Here is a 25,446-nt window from a genome sequence, read left to right as displayed (position 1 = left end):
ATGAACAATATTGAACTCTAGCATCATAGGGAAAAGTGGGATATTGCAAACAACTTAAGTACGGAGCACAAAAAATAGATAACAAAATACACAAATGCATGCAAGTCAAAGGTGGCTGGGGTTGTGTCCTTCATATTTGCTGGGATGTTTCCAGTCACCATTTCCACCATGCACATATTGAACATTTTTATTACTTTTATTTTAACCTCAATTCTAAGAATATAAAGATCATATATTTGATAACTAAGTAATTTTCAAATTGACACTAAAATACATTAGGATTAAAATGAGTTCTTTCCAACCACCCATTTTGCTACCTTTGCTGAGTAGATAATCTGTGCCAGTCATTGTGAAAAAGTCTTTATTTTAAGAAAAAAATTTAGTTAACAAAAAATTTAACAAGTTTCACTTAGCAAAATACACCCAAAAGGAAATCACAATACAAAGAAAGCTTTAAGTCAAGGCCTCACCAATTCCTACAGTATTAGTATTGTGTCTCAGTTCTCAAAACTAACTTTAAAAAGCTTAATCTTAACCTAAAAATTTTAAATGAAGAAGAAAAAAAAATAGAACAAACAAACATGAGAAATGTTTCTCTTTGAATTAGGGATCTAGCACCTTTGAGTTCTCCAAAAAAGTACATCTCCCCAATGTGTTCACTGTGGTGTTGTGTAAAAGATCCACATTTAACATACTTAAAACTACTTTAACTCAGATAACATCACTCTGAAGTATACTACCAAAATGTTAATCAAGAAAAGCGGAAGAAAATAGTTTTTAGTTTACTCAATATCACATGCTAGAAGAAAAGTTTGCATGAGAAAACACTGAAGAGGTAATTTTTTAATCCAGATTTCACAAACTCATGGTGCAAAATGGGTCCCACAGCTTTCTCTAGTTATAAACTGCTTTCACTGCTTGTTGGCTGCCTGTGAAAATTTGATTGAAATAACTCAAATGTTACTACAAAACTAGTCATATCCACCCATGCTGTTCTGACCGCTATAGCCGGCCCCATAACAGCCACTCACTGACTGGCTCTCCAGGCCACTATAGGTGGCCTGGGCAGCTGACACCCCCATGCCCTGCATCACCTGGCTGCTATAAGCCCCATTGCTGGCCCCTGTTGTTGAATTCAGGAAGAGTTCTATGTATCTGTGCTGCATGTTGGCCCTGTCTTTTGACATAGCTGCCACAGCTTCTTCATGGGTGGCAAACTCAACATCTGCTTCGCCCGTCACTCTACCATCAGGGCCAATCTCAATATGGACTCTCACAGGGTTGAGTGGAGAGAAGAAGTTGTAAATGTCGTTCTCTGTTGCTTTGTAGGGCAGCCCCCTCATGTGGACACAGTGGCCAGTGGTGCTCTGCACTGTGAATTCACCATCTCCATATCTATGGTCATACATTCCTGAGAGACAGTAACTGAGGTCTCTCCCAAACAGGTCGGTGGTAAAGCCGTAGCCATCACTCAGGCCGCTGTACTCCTCATAGCCCCCATAGCCTGCACTGTAGGCACCAGACCTCATCCTCTCCAGGCCCGCCTGCTTCACGATGCCAATGTACCTCCGGGCTGTGCCTGGCCGGTCATAGGGCCCCGGCCGCTGCACAGACATGAACTTCAGAGGCGGATCAGAATATGACCTAACTTCCTCCTGACTGCTCTTAAACACTTCGATATACCTATGCCCTATTCTCTCCTTGTGCTTCCCTAGAGCCTTTTCAGCTAATTCCTGTGAGGCAAACTGCACGAAGGCCTCCCCTGTAATCTTGCCCTCGGGGTCCACAGGCAATGTGATCCCGTTTGGCACAATTTCCAACCCTGAGAAGAACTGAACGATTTCTTCCTTTGTGCATCCAAACGGGAGTCCCCGAAGCCGCACGAAGCCGTCATTGGCAGTGTCGGCGCTGTTTGGACCACTGTGCTTCAACACCCAATCCATCTCGGTTCTGTGTGACTTGAACACCTCGATGTATCGGTGTCCCATGCTTTCCCTGTCTTTTTTCAGGGCCATTTTTACATCATCTTCTGATTCAAGTTCAACAAAAGCCTCACCACTCTGCCTGCCTTCTCTAGTGTAAATGAAATGGACACCTGCAACCCCATCGTGAATTGTGCAGTCGGAGAGAAAGTTCTGCACGTCCTCAATTGAGCAGGACCAGGGCAGGCCACGGAGTTTGACCACAAAACCTTCACCTCCCTCAGGGCCCAGCATCATGGACACTTGACAAGGCAGATGTCAGACAAGCTTGGGCACAGGTTTCTGTGGCTGGAGAAAAAAAAAAAAAAAAAGGCAAAAACAACTTTACATAACTTTTCATTACTACGCAAAACAACATGCAATAAATAATGTCCCCATTTTTTTTTAATAATGCAGAAGGTTAAGGATGAGTGAAATAGAAATAGTGAGATGTACCACATGCACCTGGAATCCAAATGACTTGGGAGGTCAAGGTAGGAGGACCAAGTAGGAGGCCAGCCTAAGCTTGGTAACTTAGTCAGACCCTGTCTTAAATAACAAACAAAAGGCAGGTATGTGGTGGTACCTACCTGTAGTTCCAGCATTTGAGAGGCTAAGGTGGGAGATCACTTAAACCTAGGAATTTCAGGGCAGCCTGTGCCAGAGAGAGACACCAGCTTCTTAAGCTACACCATATAATTCAGCAATCCCACTACTGGGTATATATCCAGAGGAAATTAAATCAGTTGACCAAAGAGACATCTGAATTCCCATGTCCATTGTAGCACTATTCACAATAGCCAAGAAATGGAAACAAGCAGAATGTCTTGTCAACTAATGAATAAAACAGATGGAATTCTGTTGCTTAACAATAGAAGTGGATGGGGCTGGGATTGTGGCTCAGAGGTAGAGTGCTTGCCTAGCATGCGCGAGACACTGGGTTTAATCCTCAGCATCATTGTGTCAACCCACTAAAAAAAAAAATTTGAGGTAGAAGTGGACAATACATGAAAAAACCCAGGAAAGATAGATATGTGTAGAATTAAATAAGAAGGGGGGGGGGGGGGAAGAAAAGTTGATCTTATAGAAGTTAGGCAGAAATGGTAGTTTCCAGAGATTGGGAAAAACTGACCAATGAATACACTAAGTTAGTTAGATAGGAACAAGTTCTAGTGTTACTACACAGCAGAATATGACCACAGACAGTTACATACAAAAATTCCAAAGTTTTCACCATGAAAAAACAAATGTTTAACAGGTATGTTTAGCCTGATTAAAATATTATACATGTACGGAGTGTATGTATACATACACACACTTGGAAATATTACATTACTCCACTAATATGTAGTTTTGTTTTATAATTGGTAAAAAAATGAATTTGGAGCTGGGCATAGTTTGCATGGATATAATCGCAGGGACTTGGGAGACTGAGGCAGGAGGATTGGAAATTCAAAGCCAGTCTTCACTTAGCTAGGTCTTAAACAACTTAGGAAAACCCCATATCAAATAGCTTGGCGAGGTCGTAAACAATTTAGTAAGACCCTCTCTCCAAAAATACAAAGGGCTGGGGATATGGCTCAATGATTAAGCTCCCCAGCCCCCAGAGACAATCCCTGGCACCCAATAAAATTTGGGGTTAGGGTGTGAAGGTCGGTGCACAGCACATGTTTTTGTACAAGGCTTAGGTTAAATCCCTAGCACCAAATAAAAAATAGCTCTTTTGGGGCTGGGGTTGTGGCTCAGTGGTAGAGTGATCACCTAGCATGCATGAAGCACTGGATCTGCTCCTCAGCATCACATAAAAATCAAGACAGTTAAGTGTTGTTTTTTTTTAAATACTGGGGTGAAACCTTTTCATTATTCTCCCTGGGTGGGGTGGTATACTCTAGTTACTTGAGACCAGCATCAGCAGCTCAGTGAGACCCTGTCTCAAAATAAAAGGCTGGGGATGTAGCTCAGTGGTAGAGCACCCTAGTTCCAATCCAAGTAAATAAAATCATCAGTATTCTCCTCAGCAATAATGCTGTCAGAATACAAGATAACAAGTATGATTCTGTTCTCCTGTCACTTCAACCAAATGCCAGTCAAGTCTGAAGCCAAACTGAAAGACAAGAAGAAAAGTCTGTATATGAGGTATAATAATAAGCATACTGCAATTTACAGTAAAAAATATTTTAAATCATCAATGTACAAGATGACACTGAAGTATATGGAAATTTGTGGTGTATATTTCATTCAGTAGTAAAGTGTATATTTAGCATGTATGAGATCCTGGGTTTAATCTCCAGCATCAACCTTCCCCCCCAAATCAAACAAAAACTGGTGGCTTTCTTAAGAAGTGTAAACTATCATGTAGAAAAAGATTTGAGGAAAGGGGAAAAAAAGGGAAATTTATGATATATGGACTACTGAGCTGCACAGGCATCAAGGAAAATCAAATTAATGACATTATATTAGTACCATAGTGATATACAACTCATTCAAAACCACCCATGCTTAGCAGGTTAATTTTAAAATTCTTCTAAAGTTAAAAAGGCACACACTACATTGTGTAAGAATTTCACTCACCTGTATCTACATCAGACCACAAATGACAAGAATGCTACCTGCATGCTTACTTGTAAATGAAGAATTGAAAAATAGCCTCTCCACATCCCCCAGTAATGGTGTAAGGGCACAAAAAAACACCTCTATATGCGATAACCTGAAAATATCACCAAGACCTAACACTGAGAATTTATCCACATTATCACGATTTAGAATGCAAATGCCACATGTACTTAAGGTGTTACCCTTGCTGATGGGAAAGGGATGAGGGGGGACTAATCTATATTGTTCTCCTATGCATAAACATATCAACGGCACATACAAATTGAATAAACATGTACTTCCTGAGCACTACCTCCTAGGCCTTACTGAAGACCCTGTAACTGGCACTGGTCCCCTCAGTGCAACAACATGCTGCTGTGGCAAAAAGTACTAATAGCTCTCCTCCTGCCCACTAAGGAAATTCTACACTAACAATTTAGTAATCTTTTCAGGAAACGTTTTTATTGGACTCCTTAGGGTGATGACCAAGAGTGAGGCTTCCTAGGGGCTGGGGTTATGGCTCAGCAGTAGATTGCTCATCTAGTACATGGGAGGCCCCGGGTTTGATCCTCAGCATCACATATAAATAAATAAATAAATAAAAAAGTGAGGGTTCCTTGAGCTCTTCCATTCCCATTGCCCAGTCAGGCCCAACACTCTGTCCTGTTGTCCATGACCTACACTCTGGATATACTTCTCACTTATGGAAGAATCTGGAAATACTACTTTCTGTTCCCAGCCTTAGGTCTAGCCACCCTGGAGAATACATAATTCATCTAACATATCATTTCTTCCTGGATTCCTATGTCCAATGACCTAGGGATCTCCCCATTCCCTAGGTACTGTTACCACCAGTTGACTTCCACAAGTCCAAGCATAACCCTGTTGAAATCCCACTCTGCAATCATATCTTCTCAACTTCACAACTGCCAATGTTCTTCATAGACCCCAGCTTCCTTATCCACACCCCCTTCTCTCCTTATTTCTCACGACCCAGCTTAGGTTTCATGAACCATATTTCAGTCCCTTCTAAAACAGAATTTCCATGTGCTTCTTTATTATTTTATATGCCAATAAAACCAGACCCTTGGAAGATTCCAAGTATCTGTTCCATGGCTGTAGCAGGAATCTATAAAACAAAAATTTGCCCCTTCTTATAGCTGATATCCTCACCCATACCTCTGTCCTGGACAACCACCTAGAGAAGTTCTTCTTCAGAGAATTGAAGCCAGGGTGCTTACCACTGACCTACATCCAAAACACTTTTCTTTTTTGCAGTGTTGGGGATCCAAGCTGGGGCCTCACACATACTAGGACAAACACTCTAGTACTCTATCACTGAGCTACATATATTACCAGTCCAATTCTTTTCATTTTTGGGGAGTGCCTAGCTAAGTTGCCCTAGCTGGTCTCAAACTTACAATCCTCCTGCCTCAGCCTCCCAAGTAACTAGGATTGATTATACACATGCATCACCACTAACATTTAACTCTCCTCATTTTCACTTTATTTCCTAATGATAAAATATGCTTCTGGCAACCTATTTAATAATAAGCCTGATGTATACATACAAATGCATAGCTCCCCTGTACCAAAAATGAACTCATCATTTTCTCTATCTCTATAGCCTTCCAATAACAGCATGAATGGCCTTACCTGCAACCAGAGGCATCAGAAAATAACTGAATTCTTAACTTCTCCCAGCCTCTCAAACCCTTATGTTATCTCATTTTCCACAGGGCTCTCATTCCTAAATCCTGTTCAGTATTTCTTTTTCTTTCTTTTGATACTGGAACTCAGAGGCAATTTACCAGTGAGCTACATCCCCAGTCCTTTTTACTTATTTTGAAACAGGGTCTCACACCAAGTTGTTTAGGGCCTTGCTAAGTTTCTGAGGCTGCTGGCCTTTATCTTGCAATCCTCCTGCCTCAGCCTCCCAGGTTGCTGTTATCACAGGCATGTGCTACTGTCTCCTGCCCTGTGTTATTTCTTGATTTCCAACAACAGATATAATCATGACGGGGTTAAATGCCAATAAACCTATCATCATAAGTTGGACATATCCTAAAACGCCTTTTAATACACTTAAATATGCTTAGCATATTTACATCAGTCTATAGTTACACAAAGTCCATCTTAAAATAGTGCTGAATGGGGCCTTCTTTACACCATCAGAAAGTTGAAAAATCATTCAATCATGATAAGTTAGGGACCATTTAAAGGTTTCTCACAGCTGGGTGTGATGAAGCATGCTTGTGATCTTAGGAACTTGATTCAGGAGGCTGAGGGAAGAGGATTGCATGTTTGAAGTCAGACTCAACAACTTAGCAAGATATTCAAGCATATTAGCAAGACACTCTCTTACCAAAAAAAAAAAGACTGTAGCTTAATGGTAAAGCACCCCTGGGTTCAATCTCCAGTACCAAACAAAATAAAAATATAAAAAGTTTCTCACAGGTATATACATTGCATGGCAGAGTAAGAACTCATTAATTCCCTCCTTTACCAAAGGAAAGAATTTTCTTTCTGCATTTCTTTCATATCCATCTATTAATTCCAATACAAAGGATAGCCTATTTCTAGCTACCCTTGTCTCATTTAAAAATTTTTTTCCAAGCATAGGCTGGGGATGTAATCCAGTGGTACAGTATCTGCTCAGCATGTGTGAGGCCCTGGGTTCAATCCCTAGTACCAAACAAACACTCCATCAAAAAACCCAACCCAGGGCTGGGGATGTGGCTCAAGCGGTAGCATGCTCGCCTGGCATGCGTGCGGCCCGGGTTCGATCCTCAGCACCACATAAAAATAAATATTAAGTAAAGGTATTCTGTCCAACTACAACTAAATAATAAATATTAAACAACAAAAAACAATCCAACCCAATCATAGCTCAAGCTTTTTTTTGTTTTATTCTGAGATACACACACCCCCAATCTCAGGGATTTGACACACATGGTAATTCTCCCTCCAAATATACCCTGCCCAACCTTCTTTCTAGCTAAATCCTGCTAATCCTTTAGGTCTCTGCTTCAATAGCTCATCTTTCCAAAAGATCTTCCCATTATCCACAACCTAAAACTCATAGTCCTACATTCCCATAGTACTCTTTTTGTGGTTTAAAGTGTCTTAAAAACTGCATTGGATATCTACTGGGAACAGACTCTGTTCTGTTGTCCACTGTGACCTCATCCTCAGCACAGGCCTGGCACAGCAGGACCAAGATTAGCAAAGGATTAACTGGCCAATGTGGGGTCAACAGCTTCCTCAAGAATGCAGCAGCCTAGCTAGGCTGAAAAGACATGCAAGAGAAGCATAAAACAACACAGACATTTCAAAGAATGACTTAAAATGACCCCTAGCAGAAACCCTTACAGATTATAAATGTTGCTTCAGATACAAAGTGATTTCCTCTCTGAAGGTATGAGAAAAAAAGCACTTTTTTGCTGAACCATCCCTACATTTAATACACCTATTGCTCATTTTTACTCCAGAATCAGTTTTATACCCCATTTTCTAGAAGCCCTTAACTTTTCATTAACTAAAACTCAGTTGAAAATAGTGGAGTCCTGTTCAAAGTTAGATTTAAAGTAGTGGCAGAAAATACTTTAAACTTCTAAGAAAAACACTTTCTGTTTAACAAATGAAATGTAACTGAAAAAAAAAAAAATGACTTTTCTTACCTCAAGGAAAGATGGATGCCTTCAGTGGGAGACACTTAAAGTAGGTAACAAATTGTCCTAAAACAATAACAACAAAAGAGATTATTTGTTACAAAGAGAGAGAGAGAGAGATAACTTTAAGCTCCAACAGGCTAGAGAGACCCTTTATATCCCTGGGTGGACACAGTTAAATTTCACAATACCCATCCCAACAGCAATTCGAAAGTTTACCTTTTCATAGGGTAATATAGAGAACAGAAGGGAAATACCCCATGGGAGAAAACTGAAATACTGATGAGGAAAAAGAGAGCATGTCTAGAGATGAAAGTGGCAGCTTGCCTTTCACTGGGATGGGCACCCTGACAACACTATTCGCTAGAAATTGTTTTACTTAATTTACAGTTTACAAGAATCCCTCTGGGGGCAGTGTGGAGACACTCGAAGGACTCTCCCAGTTTTATTTGGTAACTAACTTTGAGCAAAATGTATTTGATCTGACATTGATCTTTTAATTATATGAAGAGAGATGTTGAAATATGGTTTTCAATAGGAAAAACAACTACATTCTCAGTCACCTGAGAAAGCTGTCTCCAAAGAACTAGGCATGGGCTGAAGTCTATGGAATATTTCTGAGAATTAAGTAGTATTCTTAGTTTTGAAAATGTGAAATGGGAAAGTCAGTTAACCCTGCTGAATCTGTCTGTAGTCTTAGAACAATTACATCTGCCTTGTCTTACAAACTTCCTGTGATTATTTCTTAAGATACTGCTGAGGGACTATACAAATGGAAAGTAAGAGTTATTGGGAAACTTATTAAGAAATGGTAGTTTGGGGTTGGGGCTCAGTGGTAAAGCACTTGCCTACCATGTGTGAGGCACTGGGTTTTAGTCTCAGCACTACATATAAATAAAGTCAATTGACAGCAACAACAAAAACACACACACAGACACACACACAAAGGAAAAGATAGTTTAAAATACCCTGGAATCAAGTTTTCAAAACCCTTCAACTTCCCATTTCCTGTCTCTTGCAGGCAGAAAAACCTTACAGAGCAGATCCATTTCTGCCCTTGTTTATTCCAGCTCCAAAGATTTTTCTAACTTAGTCCACCCACTAACACCTGAGGCCCCTCTGGGAGACATACAGCTGGAAGCCAGATCACTTTAATTCCTTCAGAGAAGTTTTTAACACTTGAAATGCACTAACACTGTTTGTGTGGGTGTGTGTGTTTAGAGGCAGATTAAAAGACCCAGTCTTACTGCTAACAGCACAGCAATTGTAATTGAGTGTATTTAAAACAAACAAAAACAACAACAAAAAAACACCACCGCACAAAAAAACTTCTCCCGTTTTCAGATTTAGCTGGGAGGACTTTGCACAACTGCCCCCTGGAGACAAGATGGTGTGACAGTGTAGCCAGCCGAATTCTAGATCGATGGTTCTCAAACCTGAGCATGCACATGGATCACCGAGGGGACTAGAGAAAACCCAGAAGCGACTGGGGACTGATATTGTCCTGCGTTTCTAACAAGCTCAAAAGAATATGTTCTTCCCACTCGGTGATACTGGTTAGACTGGATTTACACCGCCTTCAGGTAGTTCTAATCAAGATAAACAGGGTGCGCCTTTAAATCCTTGGCTAGTTGGGTTTATCAGCCGAGTAAACAGGGCAGTTCAGGCACCACCCACGTTGTTCTTTTGTTTAGGACAGGGGCTCGGGTGGGACCCTGGCCTCGCCCTCCTTTCTCATCTTAGCGTCCCCAGCAGTTTTCACTAGGAGCCCACCCCTCCCTCTATTTTGTAAATCAGTTTGAACCTCCCGGTGGCGGCGAGTTTCCAGCCAGGTTATTTTACTTAAAGTTCTGCAAGTCAAAAAGTCCACAGGAGCCGAGGCCGTGAGGGCCACGCCGCGGACTTTTCTGCTAAGACTTACCACTGAGGAAGGTAGGGCTGATTTCTTTCATCAAGTAAGCGCGGCTCGCAGCCAGAGAACCTCAAATTCCACCGACGCTTAGAAACGTAGAAGGCTCTGGGGAAAGTCCAGGTGCATCTTTTTTGTTCTTAACCTGAAAAGGAAGTTCAAATCACTGGAGCAAGTGCTTTCTGTGAGGGTCGAAACCCCAGGGGCACGGCACTGTTTTGGCGGGAAGCAAGGCCGAGATCCGGTGACAAGGTGACGGCGTTCCCTCCGGCCTCCACCTGACGAACCCACAGCCCGGAGAGCTCCGGCCGGGCAGGAAGGTCGGCCCGGGCCTGCGCGGGCTCCGGCTCCGGCTTGCTTGGGCGGGAGCTTCCGGGCGGGGGCGGGGCGAGCAGCGGGGGAGGGGGACTCAGTGCCTCTCGGGCGGAGTGGGGGAGGAGCTGCTGGAGCTCCTCCAAGGGCCCGCGGGCGGCAGGGGAAAACTAGGGAGGACGGAGCTCACCCGCCGCGTGGGGGTGGGGAGAAAAGCGCCCCGGCGGCGGCAGTGGGAGCGGGTTGGCGGGGGGGGGAGGAGACACGGGCGACGGGCAGTTACAGGCCGGAAAACTTCCCGGCGGCCAGAGAGTTACCAGGTCAGGTTTGCGTCCCGAGGTCCGGGAAGGAAAGCCAGAAAGGGGTCTGGGTAGGGAGGGGAGAGACAGAGGAAGAGCGCTGGGGGGCAAGTACCCCCGCGCGGCTCACCACGCCCGGACTAGGCCGTCGGGTCCGAAGTACGGGAGCAGAGGCCGCGTGATCTAAGCCGGAGGCCGGACGTGGGTCACGGGGTGCAGAGGAGGAAGTGCCGCCGCCGGGCCCGCCAAGATATCACCAATGGGAAACGCGTTCCTGCAGGTGCGGCCCGCGGCCCGCGCGGTCGACCAAGGCAGGAAGTGGGGGTAGGAGAGAAGAAAGCAACGGGGAAGACAGTTCTCAGTGAGTTCTAGAAAGGAGCGAGGCAGCAACCGGTCAAAGTCCACAGTACCAGCTACCGGAGAGGGGAGGGAGCGTGGAAAAGAAACCATCAAATTAAAAACAAATGATCTCTGAAGGAGGTTAGATTCTACAGTGGAAAGGTGGAAGCAATATTTTGTACATTTGAACATGGACTCACCTATTTTAAGACACCTTTAAAAATGCTGTTAATAAAATAGTTGCTTGTCAGCTATAAATTTTATGAAACTTAAATTCTACTTCAAATGAGCCACTAGAATTATAAAGTAATCGTGGTAATGGGCAGTGACTATTTTGTTAAAGAATTAGAAAATAAATTTTGTTTTGTTATTGTGGATTTCTTTATTTCTTGAAAAGACCCTCGTCTGGGGTGGTTGTGGCTCAGCGGTAGAGCTAGCTAGTAGGCGTAGCAAGTGTGAGGCCCTGGGTTTGATCCTCAGCACCACATAAAAATAAAGGTATTGTATTCAACTAAAAAATAAATTAAAAAAGACCCCTCATTATTAAGAATAGAAATATTTACAGATGAAACCTGGTGATGTATATGTTTATTTTCATTATACTTTCATTTGACATTTAAAAACCGTCTTGGGAGAAAGGATGGTGCACTTAACCACTAGGCCACATCCCCAGCCCCTGTTAATATTTTGTTTATAGACAGGTTCTCACAAATTGCGGAGGCTGACTTTGAACTCCTGCTCCTCCTACCTCAGCCTCGAGGGCGACTGGGATTACTGTCATTTTTAAAAGAAAAAAGTTTTCAGAATTATTTACTAGAGATAATCACCACTTTGTACGAGTTATAGGGAAAAGGTACCAAGAATATTGTGATGCAGAAGGGAAACTCACAATAGTAAATCAGCCAGTCCTTCCACAGAATAGCTCCAAGGGGGGGGGGGGGTGAAACATGGCATTTATCCATCGAAAAGCTTTTAAAGATTTCAAGAACAAAACAAGTCAAGGGACATATTTTGCCCCCTCCCACACACACACATAGGGGTTGAACCCAGGAAAATTCTATTTCTGTGCTATACCCCTAGCCCTTTTTATTTTGAGACAGTATTTTCCTACATTCTTACATTACCCAGGCTGGCCTTGAACTTACCATCCTTCTACCTATACCTGTGTGTGCTGCTGTCCAAGCAGATTTGGCTCCATTCAAACTGGTAAACATTTGTAGGGCAATAAGGGAAATTTAAACATTGACTAGAAATCTAGAAATTTACACTTTAGGTCTGACAGAATTGTTTTAAAAAATGAGGAAGTTAATTTTTAAGAGATACATCCTGAAATTGTCTGATTGTTAATTGAAGCTGGGTGACTGGTGGTACATGGGAGTTCATTTTTATTATACTTTTTACTTTTGAATGTTTGAAATGATATAAAATAACAAGCTATCAACCCTAATTCCTTGCTTATTCTTAGTATAAAGGATTCTCAGGCTTCAAAATCCAGCTATCTCAAGTAAAGTGAGAAAAACACTAAAAATTCCCACATTCAAGGAGTGAAACAATATTGTGAAGGAAAATTAGTCACAAAATTGGCTTGTTTTCAGAAAGAGTGCTCTATTTGGTAATGGTCTTAACTGATAAGCATTCTTTAAGTGTGCTTCTTAAAGTCCTCTTTCAAAAATACATTCTTGGTAATTTATATGATCAGTTTGCATTTTACCATGTATTTCATCTGGAATGTATTTGTTGCACTTGAGTGGTTTTTTTGTATGCCTTAAATTAACAGTTTTGTGACTAAGTCAAGGCAAGTGTTATTATCAATCAAGTTATGTTTTGTCTTGTGAGGGTGAAGAGGAAGAAAGAATATGTACAAATGACTTGAGCCAGGGAAGAGGAAAACTGCAGTCTGAGTACAATGAAAGGAGGCTGCAGACAAGATTCTTTTTCTTTTGTACAGGAATTGAACACAGGGGCAGTTAACCACTGAGCCACATCCCCAGCAATTTTTATATTTTATTAGAGACAGGGTCTTGCTGAGTTGCTTAGGGCCTAAGTTGCTGAGGCTGGGTTTGAACTCGGGGATCCTCCTGCCTCAGCTGGAATTACAGGCATGCGACACTGTGCCTGGCCAGACAAGATTCTTCATATCCTTGAAGGCCCACTGTGACATTTTATATTCTAAAATCAGTGGAAAGTTTTGCTTTTTAGAACAATTCAGGTGCTATATGGAAATGAATGGTGCACAGGGAGCAGTGGTGCATGCTTGTGATGCCAGCTGAAGCAGGAGGACTGAAAGTTTTAGGCTGGCCTCAACAGTTTAGTGAGATCCTAAGCAATTTTTTATATCATTTCAAACATGTAGCTCAGTAGTAAAGTGCCCCTGGGTTCAATCATGGTAACCCCAAAAAGAGAGACTGGTGAGAACTGGAGAAATGTGAAAGATTTTGAGTGACAGGCAAAAAAAGGTGCCAAACTTTAAAAGAGATTTGACTACTCAGCAAAAAACGTGCACTTATAAGATGGTGGGAAAGATGGGCATAGTCTCCACCTTCATAAGTCTACAGAAGAGCGGAATACAGGAAATCAATAAATGAAAAGTTTTGATGGGGATTAACTCAGATTGGGGTTCTATGTGAGTGATGGGGTGGAAAACAGTAATAGAATTTCATGTGGAATGAAGGTGAGCATCCCCCTCTCCCAAATAGTTATGGTTTAAATATAGAAGGTGGAAGCTCAAATATAATGTTTTCCCTTTGTACCCTGCCTACCTATTCCTCCTGGACACTTGTTAGAAATTTTTATTTTTCATGTAGCCCCTTGTCACACGGTTCCTTTGTATTAATATTTTTGTGGTAAATTCTTTTGGGATACAGTATGTGCTGCTCATATTTGTTCTCCATATGAGGTTGGATGGGTCTGAGGAATAATTTCATGGTGGTATATATAGTATATGAGCAGAGCCTAAACTATTTATTTATTTATTTCATTGTGGTTGGACACAATACCTTTATTTTATTTTTATGTGATGCTGAGGATCGAACCCTGGGCCTCACATGTGTGAAGCAAGCGCTCTACCACTAGAGCCACAACCCCAGCCCCTGGACTATTTATTATTACTGTCTTCTGATCTGCCAGAAATTGTATTTAATGGCCTCAAAAATTCTCTTCCAACCCAGCAATTTTTTTAAAGTCCCAAATGAGCGGCTTTTAAACATATCATGCAAGTCTGGACCAGCTTCATCAAAAACATGTACCCACATACATCATTATACTTAACTTTTCAGGGGGCTGATGGATCTGAAATGAGGAGTCTGAGCCAATCCATACACAACACTATCGTAAGAGTTATAAAGGACCAAGATGCTATTGTTTCATTATGTTAACATTTCAAATTTTACTCCTTCACTACATTTTTATCCAAAAGGAATGTCATGATCCACTATTTTTTAACTCTGAGGAGGCCCTTTATTTAGTATACTAAGTTAAATCTGGGATAATACTACTGTTTTCTTCAGTGTTCATTTTTTCAATTTTACCTTACACTATATTTTTTGCATATCTGTATTAAGGGGCTGGGGCTCAGTGGAAGTGCACTTGCCCAGCATGTGTGAGGCACTGGGTTCAATTCTCAGCACCACATAAAAATAAATAAAGATCTGTCAACAACTTAAAAATTATTTAATAGGAAAAACATCTGGGATTGATGTACTTACTGCTGAAGTACATCCCCAGTCCTTTTTTGAGATAAGGTCTAGCAGTTGCTCAGGCTGACCTGGAACCTGTGCCTCAGCCTCCTGAGTTGCTGGGACAACTAGTGCCTAGCTCGTCTTAAATTTGTTCTCCACTGAGAGAAAAATTTCCTCATTTGGATTCATATTGGTAGTTCTTACCCCAGCTAATAAAATCACAGCATACCTAAGAAACATGTTTAGATTCAATTAAAGAAAATACAACTGAAAGAAGCAGAGGTGGGGGGGTAAGGATCCTAAACTACCACGGCCTGAGTCAAGGTTCCTTTACCCTTCTCCCCTGAGCAAAACCACTAACAGCAGTCAGATCCTGGAGCTGGGCAAGCCTCAAGAAGTCTGTGGTTTGGGTTCCTTGTCTCCAGAGAGACCTCTGCAATGCCAGCCCATAGTCCCTTCAGAAAAGTTGTTCCTTGGGGTCTAGGAGGGATGGGCTTCCTCAAAAAGCCTTCACAGAAATCTGACACTTTATCTTGTCTCTCATACTGGCCACACCAAGAGTCCAGACAGGAACTATAGCTCCTAGTGATTCCTTGTTTCTAACTTCAAAAGAACACAGCATTCTGTCCTGGGGGATGCCATAGAGAAAAGAAGGAGGAAAAGAACTTAGAAACTTGGCAATGAAAGAGTGAGGGGCTCTAGCTCCCAGAGAAAAATATATATTTCTATCATAGGCAGGCTTCAGGAAGCAATTCGTGCTGAACAAAACCATAAATATTTTAATAGGAAAAAACCCAATCGAAACCAAGAGTAATTTCAGATACTCCATTACAGAATTTTTAAAAACTTTCTGGAGCCTGGTGTGGTGGTGCACACCTGTAATCCCAGAGACTCAGGGAGGCTGAGGCAGGAGGATCTTGAGTTTAAACCTAGCCTCAGCAACTCATTGAGACCCTGCCTCTAATAAAATATAAAAAAGGACTGGGGATGTGGCTCAGTGGTGAAGCACCCCTGGGTTTGATCCCTGGTACCAAAAACAAAGACAAATTTACAGCTACCATAAATCATTAAATTCATCCCCAATTACTACCAAAGGGGGCGAAAAACCTTATTGATACAAAGGAAGAGTGGCCTAGAAAAATCAAGTGGAAAAAATAATCATGAAACAGAGGGAGGGGGAAAAAAACATAATGGAGTGGAGATTTAGAGAATATACTTTTTCAAGTCAGTTTTCTCTATAATTTAGAAATTTCACCAACATATGGCTGGATTGTGTTCTTTTAAAAATATACTGATAGAGCCAAGCTTACTGGCACACGCCACTGCCTAGTGGCACAGTGCCAATTGCTCAGAATGGCTGAGACAGGAGGATCACAAGTCTGAGGCCAGCCTGGGCAACTAACTTAGTGTGATACCCTATCTAAAAAGAAAAAGGGCTAGCAACATAACTCAGCAGGGGAGCGCTTACCTAGGATTAGAGAAACTTTGAATCCAACCCCCAGCACCACACATACACACAAAAGCAGAAGAGGAGCTTAGACTGGAAAATAAAAGAATGGGGATGTCAATGATGGATTTTTTTTTTTTTTGCAGTGTATATATATCTACAGTTAAGACTTAAAAGAGACAGACAAAAATTTATAAAGTCAGCACCGCATGAGATGTCTTGTAATAGAAAGGGCATACTTTCTAATAAGAATTTAGGGGTTATAAATTTTAGTATACCTTTTTTTCCTTAATAATTGATTGCTGCCTTTTCTGTCTCAAGAAATCACATGGATATTTCACTAACTTACAATGTTCTGTTGCTTTGACCTGTACTTTTACACTTAAGATTTATAATCAACCTGAAACTGATTTTCCATTTCCAAAAGTTAAATTTACTCACAAACTCAAATGCCAAAATCCTAAGCAAATGTTAGCTCAAATCCAGCAATACACAAAGCAATAACATTATGCCAATTTGGATTTCAGGATTGCAAATGTACTCAACCATTTCAAGGTCATCACTGCAATTTAACACTGATTTATCAATGGAGACAAAGTATGAAGTAAGGTAATTTTTAAGTGTTTTATAAGACCTACTAAGTTAATGTGTCAAGAAATAATTAGAAGGGCTAGAGATGTAGCTCATTATTAGAATGCAGGGACATATTAAGAACCAGTATGAAGGGCTCCCACTGGCCAGACACTGGATCACTAGAGAATCAAAGAATCTAAAAAATGCCTGAATTACAACACATCCTAGAGGGGCACACCTGTAATTCCTGCAGCCAGGAGGCCAAGACAGGAGTTCAAAACCAGCCTCAGCAAAAGCAAGGCACTCAGACCCTGTCTCTAAATAAAATACAAAATAGGGCTGGGGATGGGATGCAGCTCAGTGGGCAAGTGTCCCTCAGTTGTTCAATCCCTGATACAACATCAACAAACATGTCCTGTATGTTAAAATCTATGACTTCATTATGAGACTAGAAAAATTTTCCACCTTGGGCACATGGTAGAGATTATAAATCCACTTCATTATGCTGAATATTGGTAAGCATAAAAAAGAAATCAAACTGGGGGCTGGGGTTGTGGCTCACTGGTAGAATGCTTGCATGCCATGCATTAGGCACTGGGTTCAATCCTCAGCACCACATAAAAATAAAGATACTGTGCCTACCTAAAACTAAAAAAATAAATATTAAAAAAAAAAGAAAGAAAAAAGAAATCAAACTGGGCACTGTGGCACATTCCTGTAACTCCAGCAACTTGGGAAGCTGGGGCAGGATAATCACACAAGTTTTTGGCCAGGCCTTAAACAACTGAGTGAGACCCTGTCTCTACTGCCCCAGTACCAAAAAGGGGGAAAAAAAAAAACAAAACAAAAAACCCTCAACTGGCCCTTCAAATAGAAAGTATAGCTAGGAATGGTGGCCCAAACCTGTAATCCCAACTACTCAGAGCAATTTAGCAAGACCCTATCTCAAAATAAAACAAAGTACATCTTAAAAGTAATCAAATGATTAATAAAAGAAAATTGATCACTTTAAGATGTATTTTATTTTGATGACTAAGAAAAAATTATAAGGCTGGGTATGTGCTCAGTGGTTAAGCACCCATAGGTTCAATCCCTGGTAACCCCCTCCAAAGAAGGAATATAAAAATTAAAATATAGCTAATTTGTGAAGCAAATTGTTATATGCATTTATGAACATGACACAGTGAACCCCACTCTTATGCATAACTATAATGCATTACTAAAAACACTTAAAATACATCACTATTTGGAAACCACTGAAAAAACCAAGGGTCTAGGCAGTAATCAGCAAGAGTTACATCATAAAAGAGAACACTAATGAATTAAAGCCACTGGCAGGACCACAGCACCTCAAATGAAGTACTCTTTACAAACTCATCAAAATCAAAACACCTTATACAGGTCTACTACCATTTTATAGGAAATACAAAACGCAGAGACTTAAAAACATCATAGGAATTTAATAAACACCCAGCATGGAAAAGGAAACTTTACAATGGATCAACCTGATATTTTCAACAAATGTCGAAGGGAAGATCTTTTAAGAAAAGGGATGCTTTAGATCACTAACATATAGCAGCCACTTACCACAGTAGAAATGTGATAGGTATAAAATTGATGTGCTATTAAGAGCAAATTCATACTGGACTTTGAAGGTGTCACATGAAAGCAAAACTCGCACTATATTTCTAGTGGATAGTATTTGCTCTTATTAAGAAATAAGATAATAAGACATTTTATATCTACCAAATATAAGGTGTGACCTTGTTTGGATCCTGACTCAAACTAACCACCTATATAAAAATATTTAAAGCTGGATGGGGCTGTAGCTCAGTGGTAGTGCTTGCCTAATAGGCTGGAGGACCTGGGTTCAATCCCGGGGGGGGGCTGAGGATTAATACACAATACTTTTGAATTAAATACCTGGTGTCAACAAGTGTGATAGGGTATTATGGTTATGGTCTACAAGCCTTTAGAAAAGGGAGGAATGTTCATGAATAAGACTTACTGAGGGCCATGGGTATAACTCAAGAGTGCTTGGCTTGGCATAGGTGAGGCCCTCAGCAACAACAAAAATTTAAAATCTTAAATAACTGGTCTGGCATTTGCTATAAACTAGGCTTGTCTTAACTGAGCTCAGTTCTCCCTCTGCCCATCTTGCTGGCCTCCATAAGAATCTCCGCTCAGAACAAGGTGAGGATACGGGCCCAGGCATAAGTCTGTCCCTGTCAAACCTAAGTCCCAGTTCTCCACCCGCCCCAACTACAGGATTAATAATAATCCCCTTTAGAGTAGTTATAAGCACCTGATTAGAAAATGGGTTAAATTACCTAGCTCTGTGCTTGATAAGGGGCTAATTATGGTTAAATACCACAGCCCCTCTCCTGTCTCTAGGCTGGCAATGATTGGCCACAGGGGATTAAAAAAAAAAAAAAAAGTCACTCTTTACACAATATTTTCTCTTAAATCAATTTATATTTTTACCTTAATATTTTATGCTTAAAAGCTCTGTAACACCATCCTGAAGTGAAAATTGGAGTCACTTACAGCTTAAAAAAGAAAAGAGGCTGGGGTTGTAGCTCAGTGATAGAGCGCTTGCCTAGGACTTGTGAGGCACTGAGTTCAATTCTCAGCACCACATATAATAAAATATAGGTCTATCAACAACTAAAAAAAAATAAAATTAAATTTAAAAAAAGGGCTGGAGGGGGCGGGAACTTTTGTAATCTCAGCTACTCTCAACTGACGGAGGCTGGAGAGCAATTTAGCAAGACCGGGTCTCGAAATTAAAAGGGCTGAGGATATAGCTCAGGGGTAAAGCACGCCTGGGTCCAATCTCTAGTGTTACACAAAACAAACAAGAAACCCAATTATTTAATAATCATTAAAAATAGAAATTTAGCCGAACTGCATGACCAATGTGATTCGGCAACCTGTATACTCAGAAAAATGAGAAATTATACCCCATCTGATTCAAATGTATGATATGTCAGGATTAAAAAAAAAAAAAGAAAGAAAGAAATTTAGCCGAGTGTGGTGGCGTAATCCCAGAGACACGGGCACAGGCAGGAGGATCCCAAGTTCAAAACCAATTTAGAAGATCCTGTCTCAAAATTAAAGAATTATTAAAAGGCTCAGTGGTTAAGCGCCCCGGTTTCAATTCCCTGGTACCAAAATATAAAAAAATAAAAAGGACTGGGGTTTTAACTCAGTGGTTCAAACTCCCTCCCCCACAAATTTAGTGGGAGTGACAGCAGTGTGTTGGGGTCGATCGTACAACAAATAGAAATCTACTCTTCTTCATTTATTATTTTTGATACCGGAAGACTGAACCCAGGGCGCTCTACCACTGAGCCACATCCCCAAATCTTTTTTAGTTTTTATTGAGACGGGGGTTACGCTAAAATTGCCTAGGTTGGCCTGGAACTTATGCCTCAGCCTCCCGAATCGAATCGCTAGGATAATAGACGTGCGCCACAGGGCCCCGACTACTTTTGTTTTTAAATAAAATAAATCTTCCCAGAAATTAGCACTGAAAACACCACTTCTTACTTAAAAAACCCAATATATCTTTGTCTAACCTGAGGTATTTTCATTCTTATCAGAAAATCAGAAATATTTAACTTTTAAAAACTTGATCACAGTGGACAGAACGAATTATATTAATCGACACTCTTCGGATGACTTTCTGACTTAAAAAGATCCAGTCTTCAAACTCCCAGCCCACCAGGTTCAGCGCCCGCCCGCACCCCTCCCCCCAGCTATCCGGGCCGCCCGCGACACTGGCGGCTGCGGCAGGCTCGGCCACATGGCCCCTCCGCGCGCCCGCCCCAGCGTGCTCTGGGCCCCGGCGGCAAGCAGAAGCCCCCGGCGACCCACCGCAGTTGCGAAAACTGGGAGACCTACTCCCTAGTCCTAACTGCCTGCGGAAGGCAACGCCGCTGCCCCGGTCGCTGCGGGAGGAAGGCCTCGGGCCCTTAGTCCCGTCCCGGACCGGCGCGTAGCAGGGCGGTATTCCCGTGGGCACCTGGGGACGCGAGAGGGGATTCTTACGCACCCAGGGGCGGTCTGGAAAATTAGCCGACAGAGTGGTCGAGCCCCGAGCGGCCGGCCCTCTCCGGGACGCTCTGGGAGGGAGGGGGCGAAGGTGCAGCCGAGCCCAGGTCGAGCACACAAGTTCCTGGGAGCAGCGAGGACCAGCAAAAATATTCAAAAACACAAAGAAGTAGATCAAAAGCAAGAAGAAGTGACCAACTAAGATCCTGAGTCAAATATTTTCACTCAAAACGCAATTACGATACCTCTAGGAGCAGGGGACAAACGCAGAGACCGGCGCTCCGGGAACACGCGCCGCCACGAGGAGGAAGAAAAGGCCGCGGGAACTGCAAGCGGAGGCTGGGGCCCGGCGTGGGAGGGGGGCGGAGTCGGCCTCCCTCCCCCAAGTCTTGTGCAACTCGCAGCGGCTCCAGCCACGTGAGCGTCCGCTTTCATTTCAAAGAGCTCTCCAGTACTCGGAGGGTCCCGGGCTTGCCCGGAGGACTTACTCTCGCAGGCGAACGTAGGTTTATACTCGCCGCCGGCAAACAGAGGCCGAGAAACCCGCCAGCCCCGTCCCAGGGCATGCGGCCTTCGGCAAACCACCGCTCCCAAACCCCGAGTCCCAGTCAAGGATGGGCCTCGAGTGTGAGGCCTTGGCCATAACTCATCTGTCTGACCCCAAATTCCAACCCCGCAGTCCTACCCTAGTGGGACCAGTCCCCTGTAGGCCTCTGGTGTGCGCCCCTAGACCTCGGATCCCGCCTCCCTGACCACAAATCCCAACCTCACCGGCCCACTCCAGTGGGACCAGTCCGCATTCCGCACTCCGCCTCCGGTGTGCGCTTGCAGACCTCAGAACTCGCTTCCCTAACCCCAAATCCCAATCACGCGGTACCATCCCCAATGGGCCCAGGGCCTCCCACCCCACCTCCGAGTGCGGTCCTACGCCACGGATCTCGGATTCCGCCTCCCTGACTCCAAATCCCAATCCCAAATTCCCACCGTTAGTGGATCCAATTCCTGGTCGGCTTGGTTGTTTGGCCCTAGACTTGGACCCCCAGTCGCCCGCCTGGTCGGCCCTCACCTTGGGCGCCGATTCTCCACGCTCCCGCTCTCACACCCAACACCTAGGCCGTCCCCCCGAGCACCTAGAGGAGGGTGGAACGCGGGGGACTTGGCAGTTGTAGTTGAGGCAGTTGAGGCTTGTTTACCATTACCATGGAAACCCCCGGCAGCGCGCTCGGGGCGGGGCTTCCAAGGGGCGGGGTTAGGCGCGCGGCAGGCCCGGGTCTTCGGCTCCCGCCCGTCGAGCGCACGCGGCGCTTCCGGAAGCTCACCTGCTCCCGGCGTTCCCAGCCCAGGCCCGGCCCCACACCCCGGATACTCGGAAAACAATCACCCCAGGGGCCCACATCCCCGTCCCACTGCCAGCTGCCGGCGTAACAGCGAACTGGCCTCCCTCGAACCCCACCTTCTTCAGGAAGACACGGCGCAGTCCTGCTTCCACGACGGAGCCGGAAGGACGCAAGGACCAGGACGGGGTGGAGCCTCCGCGGCAGACGTCGGAGGGCGAGACCGCGACGGCGCCATTGTGACGCGCCCAAATCGGAGCCGAGGATTGGCCAGTCGGGGGTGGGGCGGGGTCAGGGAAGTGGGCCCGTCTCTGGCGGGGGGGGGGGTGAGTACAGTGGCGGCGCAGGCGCGATTGCTGGAGGGAGGTCCCAGTGACCGATCACGGACCACTGGAGGACACTGATCACTGGGTGAGCCCTGCTGTTCATCGAAGCGGAAGCCCAAAGGAAGCTTGATTTAGAGATCAGCGTGGGAGAAGAAAATGAGAGTTCTTATTCAGGAAGAAAAGAGAGCACATAAAGTCATCTTTGAAAGACAGGGCCGAAGGAAGGATTTATCTGGTCGAAGATGCTCACGTGATAATCACGTGGGTTGAGAAGACCCCCAGCCTTAGAACGTGATTCAGAAGATCCCGGAGGAGTGCAGGGTTTTTAGTCATAGAGCACTTGAGCTTGACAGACTTGGTGGATAATGGCCTAAGGCAGAGGGACAAATTTTCTTGATTTGGCTAGGGCTAGTAATTATTACCATTTTATTTTGCGGTAGTGTCATGATAAGATGTCAGGGCATTTACCACAGGTTAAGCTGAAAATCTTTTAATCATCGGAAAAAATAAAGGATTCGTAAAATAGTGTCAGATTACCAGTAGATGATGATCATAAAGGAAGGAGCAGTGTTTCAAAAGAAAAAAAAAAAAGCTGATTTCAGGAAACAAGAAGTGTAAAAACAACTGTCAAAAGGTGGGAAATGTTGGGGCTGGAGTATAGATGAATGGTAGAGCCCTTGCTTCGAATGTGAGGTCCTGGGTTCCATCTCTAGCACCTGGAGGGGAAAAAAAAACCGGTGGCCAGGTAGTGCAGACCTGTAATCCTGGCTACTGGGGAGGTCGAAGCAGAAGGGACATGACCTCGAGGCAATTTAGCCAGGCCAGGTCTCAAAAAATAAAAAGGGCTGCATACGTGGCTAAGTGGTTTAAGCCCTACTGGATTCAATCCCCAGTGCCACAAAGAAAGAAAAAGAAATTGTCTAATGGGAAAAATTAAGTGATTTGAACAAAATTGTAAAAAAACAGGTCCTACAAAAATTAGGTATTCTTGGAGCTATAGCTCAGTTGATAGAGTATTTGCCTAGCATGCACAAAACCCTGGGTTCAATCCCCATCAACACACACACACACACACACAAATTAGATATTCCTGTTCTAAGCAAGAGCTCTACCACTGACCTACATCCCCAAAACCCAGATAGGAATTCAAAATAAGAAACTTTAGAATAATTCCATTACAGCTCATACTAAGGAATAATCTCTGGAGAGAAAATGTCAAATCAGTCAAATATCAAGAAACATGTACTCCCCCCAAAATCAATGCTTATAGATGGCACATGCCTATGGTTTGGGAGGCTGAGGATCACAAGTGCAGAAGCCAGCCTCAGCAATTTAATGCGGTCCTAAGCAACTCAGCAAGACCCTGTGTCTAAATAAAATTCAAAAAAGGGCTGGGGATGTGGCTCAGTAGTGAAGTGTCCCTGGGTACAATCCCTAGTACCAAAAAAAAAAAAAATCGCTTTAGGATTTGGTGACTACTAAATAAACTCCAAGAAGTTATGTTTATATAATCTTTCTGTAATATAATCTTCCCTTTATAAGAGGGCCTCTGAGCCAAATAGGTTCTCGGATCCTCTCATGTCTGCAGTTATCCATAGTCTGGGGTGATGGTCTCTGAATGCAAGACTAGGGCCTTGAGGCTCCTGCTGGTCCTAGGGGTCCATCCCTGGTGTTTACTGTGATATCTTTTTCAGCATTGAACAGTCACATAGAGGAACTCTTCCAGAGTGACGGCTGGAATCACTCAATACTGGTGCTATGGGTCCAGGCCTTTTCCACAAATGTTTGGCCTCTTCTGACCAACTGCCAAATCTTTATTTTACATCTCCATAAACGTGTCTCCTCTAAAGGGCTGGGGCTGGGGCTCAGTGGTAGAGCACTTGCCTAGCATGTGTGAGATACTGGGTTCAATTCTCAGCACCACATAAAAGTAAGTAAATAAAGATATTGTACTAACTACAACTAAAAAAAAAAAAGTATCTCCTCTAAGCTGTGAAATCTAAACAGATGTATTTAAAGTGAAAGCACCCACACAAAGATGCACCTTTGAGATTTGTGGTTTAAAAAACAATTGAAGGACTGGGGTTGTGGCACAGCGATAGAGTGCTTGCCTCGTCTAGGGTACTGGGTTCAATCCTCAGCACCACATACAAAAATAAGTGAAATAAAGGTCTTGTGTCAACTAAAAAATAAATATTAAAAAATTGAATTCTTTACAAATGAAGATCATTTCAAGATGCTGCCTCTTAAAGATTGACCTGCCTGTTTATTTGCTATACATAAATATATTTTTAAATTTAGTACCATTCAATAATTTTTTTCAGTTTATTTCCTTCCCACCCCCACACTGGGGATTAAACCCAGGGGCACTCTACCACTGAGCTCTACCACTCCACTACTCCCTTCTCTATTTTGAGAAGGATCTCAATAAATTACTGAGACCGGCTTCAAACTCATTTCCCTCCTGCCTCAGCCTCTTAAGTCATTGGGATTACAACTGGGTACTACCATGGCTGGCAGTATTTTCAGTTAAAAAAATATTGCTGGGTGTGGTGGCGCATGCCTGTAATCCCAGCAGCTGGGGAGGCTGAGGCAGGAGGGAAATGAATTTGAAGCTGGTCTCAGCAAAAGCGAGGTGCTAAGCAACTCAATGAGACCCTGTCTCTAAATAAAATTCAAAATAGGGCTGGGGATGTTGCTCAGTGGTAAAGTGCCCTTAAGTTTCAATCCTTGGTACCAAAAAAAAAAAAAAAAAAAAATTTTTTTTCTTGAGCCAAGGTATATAAGTTTAGTGGCAGAGTGCTTGCCTAACATGAACAGGCCCTAGTTTAGATCCCTAACACTGCAAAAATAAAGAAACCAGACAAGGCTGTGACTGCTGAATTTACCTGCTTCCCTCCTGGGTTATCTTATACTTCATCTCTGCCTACTAGAGCATATGACCTTAGGG

At 43.1% G+C, this 25,446-nt stretch overlaps 1 protein-coding gene across 4 annotated transcripts; it reads right to left on the bottom strand.

Annotated features, from left to right (window-relative positions):
- Positions 1-344: 344 nt before the first annotated feature.
- Hnrnpf (heterogeneous nuclear ribonucleoprotein F) lies at positions 345-22,374 on the bottom strand. Of its 4 annotated transcripts, none has more exons than XM_027947865.2 (4): positions 22,290-22,374; positions 10,146-10,278; positions 8,234-8,290; positions 345-2,270 (listed from the first exon to the last, which is right to left on the bottom strand). In XM_027947865.2, exon 4 carries the CDS (start codon positions 2,217-2,219, stop codon positions 972-974), a length of 1,248 nt encoding a protein of 415 aa, XP_027803666.1. In that variant the 5' UTR covers positions 2,220-2,270; positions 8,234-8,290; positions 10,146-10,278; positions 22,290-22,374; the 3' UTR covers positions 345-971. The 4 variants fall into 4 exon arrangements, with proteins under 4 accessions (XP_027803666.1, XP_027803668.1, XP_027803667.1 ...); XM_027947867.2 differs by lacking the exon at positions 22,290-22,374 and adding an exon at positions 21,082-21,170; XM_027947866.2 differs by lacking the exon at positions 22,290-22,374 and adding an exon at positions 10,875-10,976.
- Positions 22,375-25,446: the final 3,072 nt, after the last annotated feature.

The sequence above is a fragment of the Marmota flaviventris genome, chromosome 4 (assembly GCF_047511675.1).
Source record: "Marmota flaviventris isolate mMarFla1 chromosome 4, mMarFla1.hap1, whole genome shotgun sequence".
NCBI classification, from domain to species: Eukaryota; Metazoa; Chordata; class Mammalia; order Rodentia; family Sciuridae; genus Marmota; species Marmota flaviventris.
The sequence above is the reverse complement of the archived record's forward strand: the minus strand, read 5'-3'. Positions and strand labels throughout refer to the sequence as shown.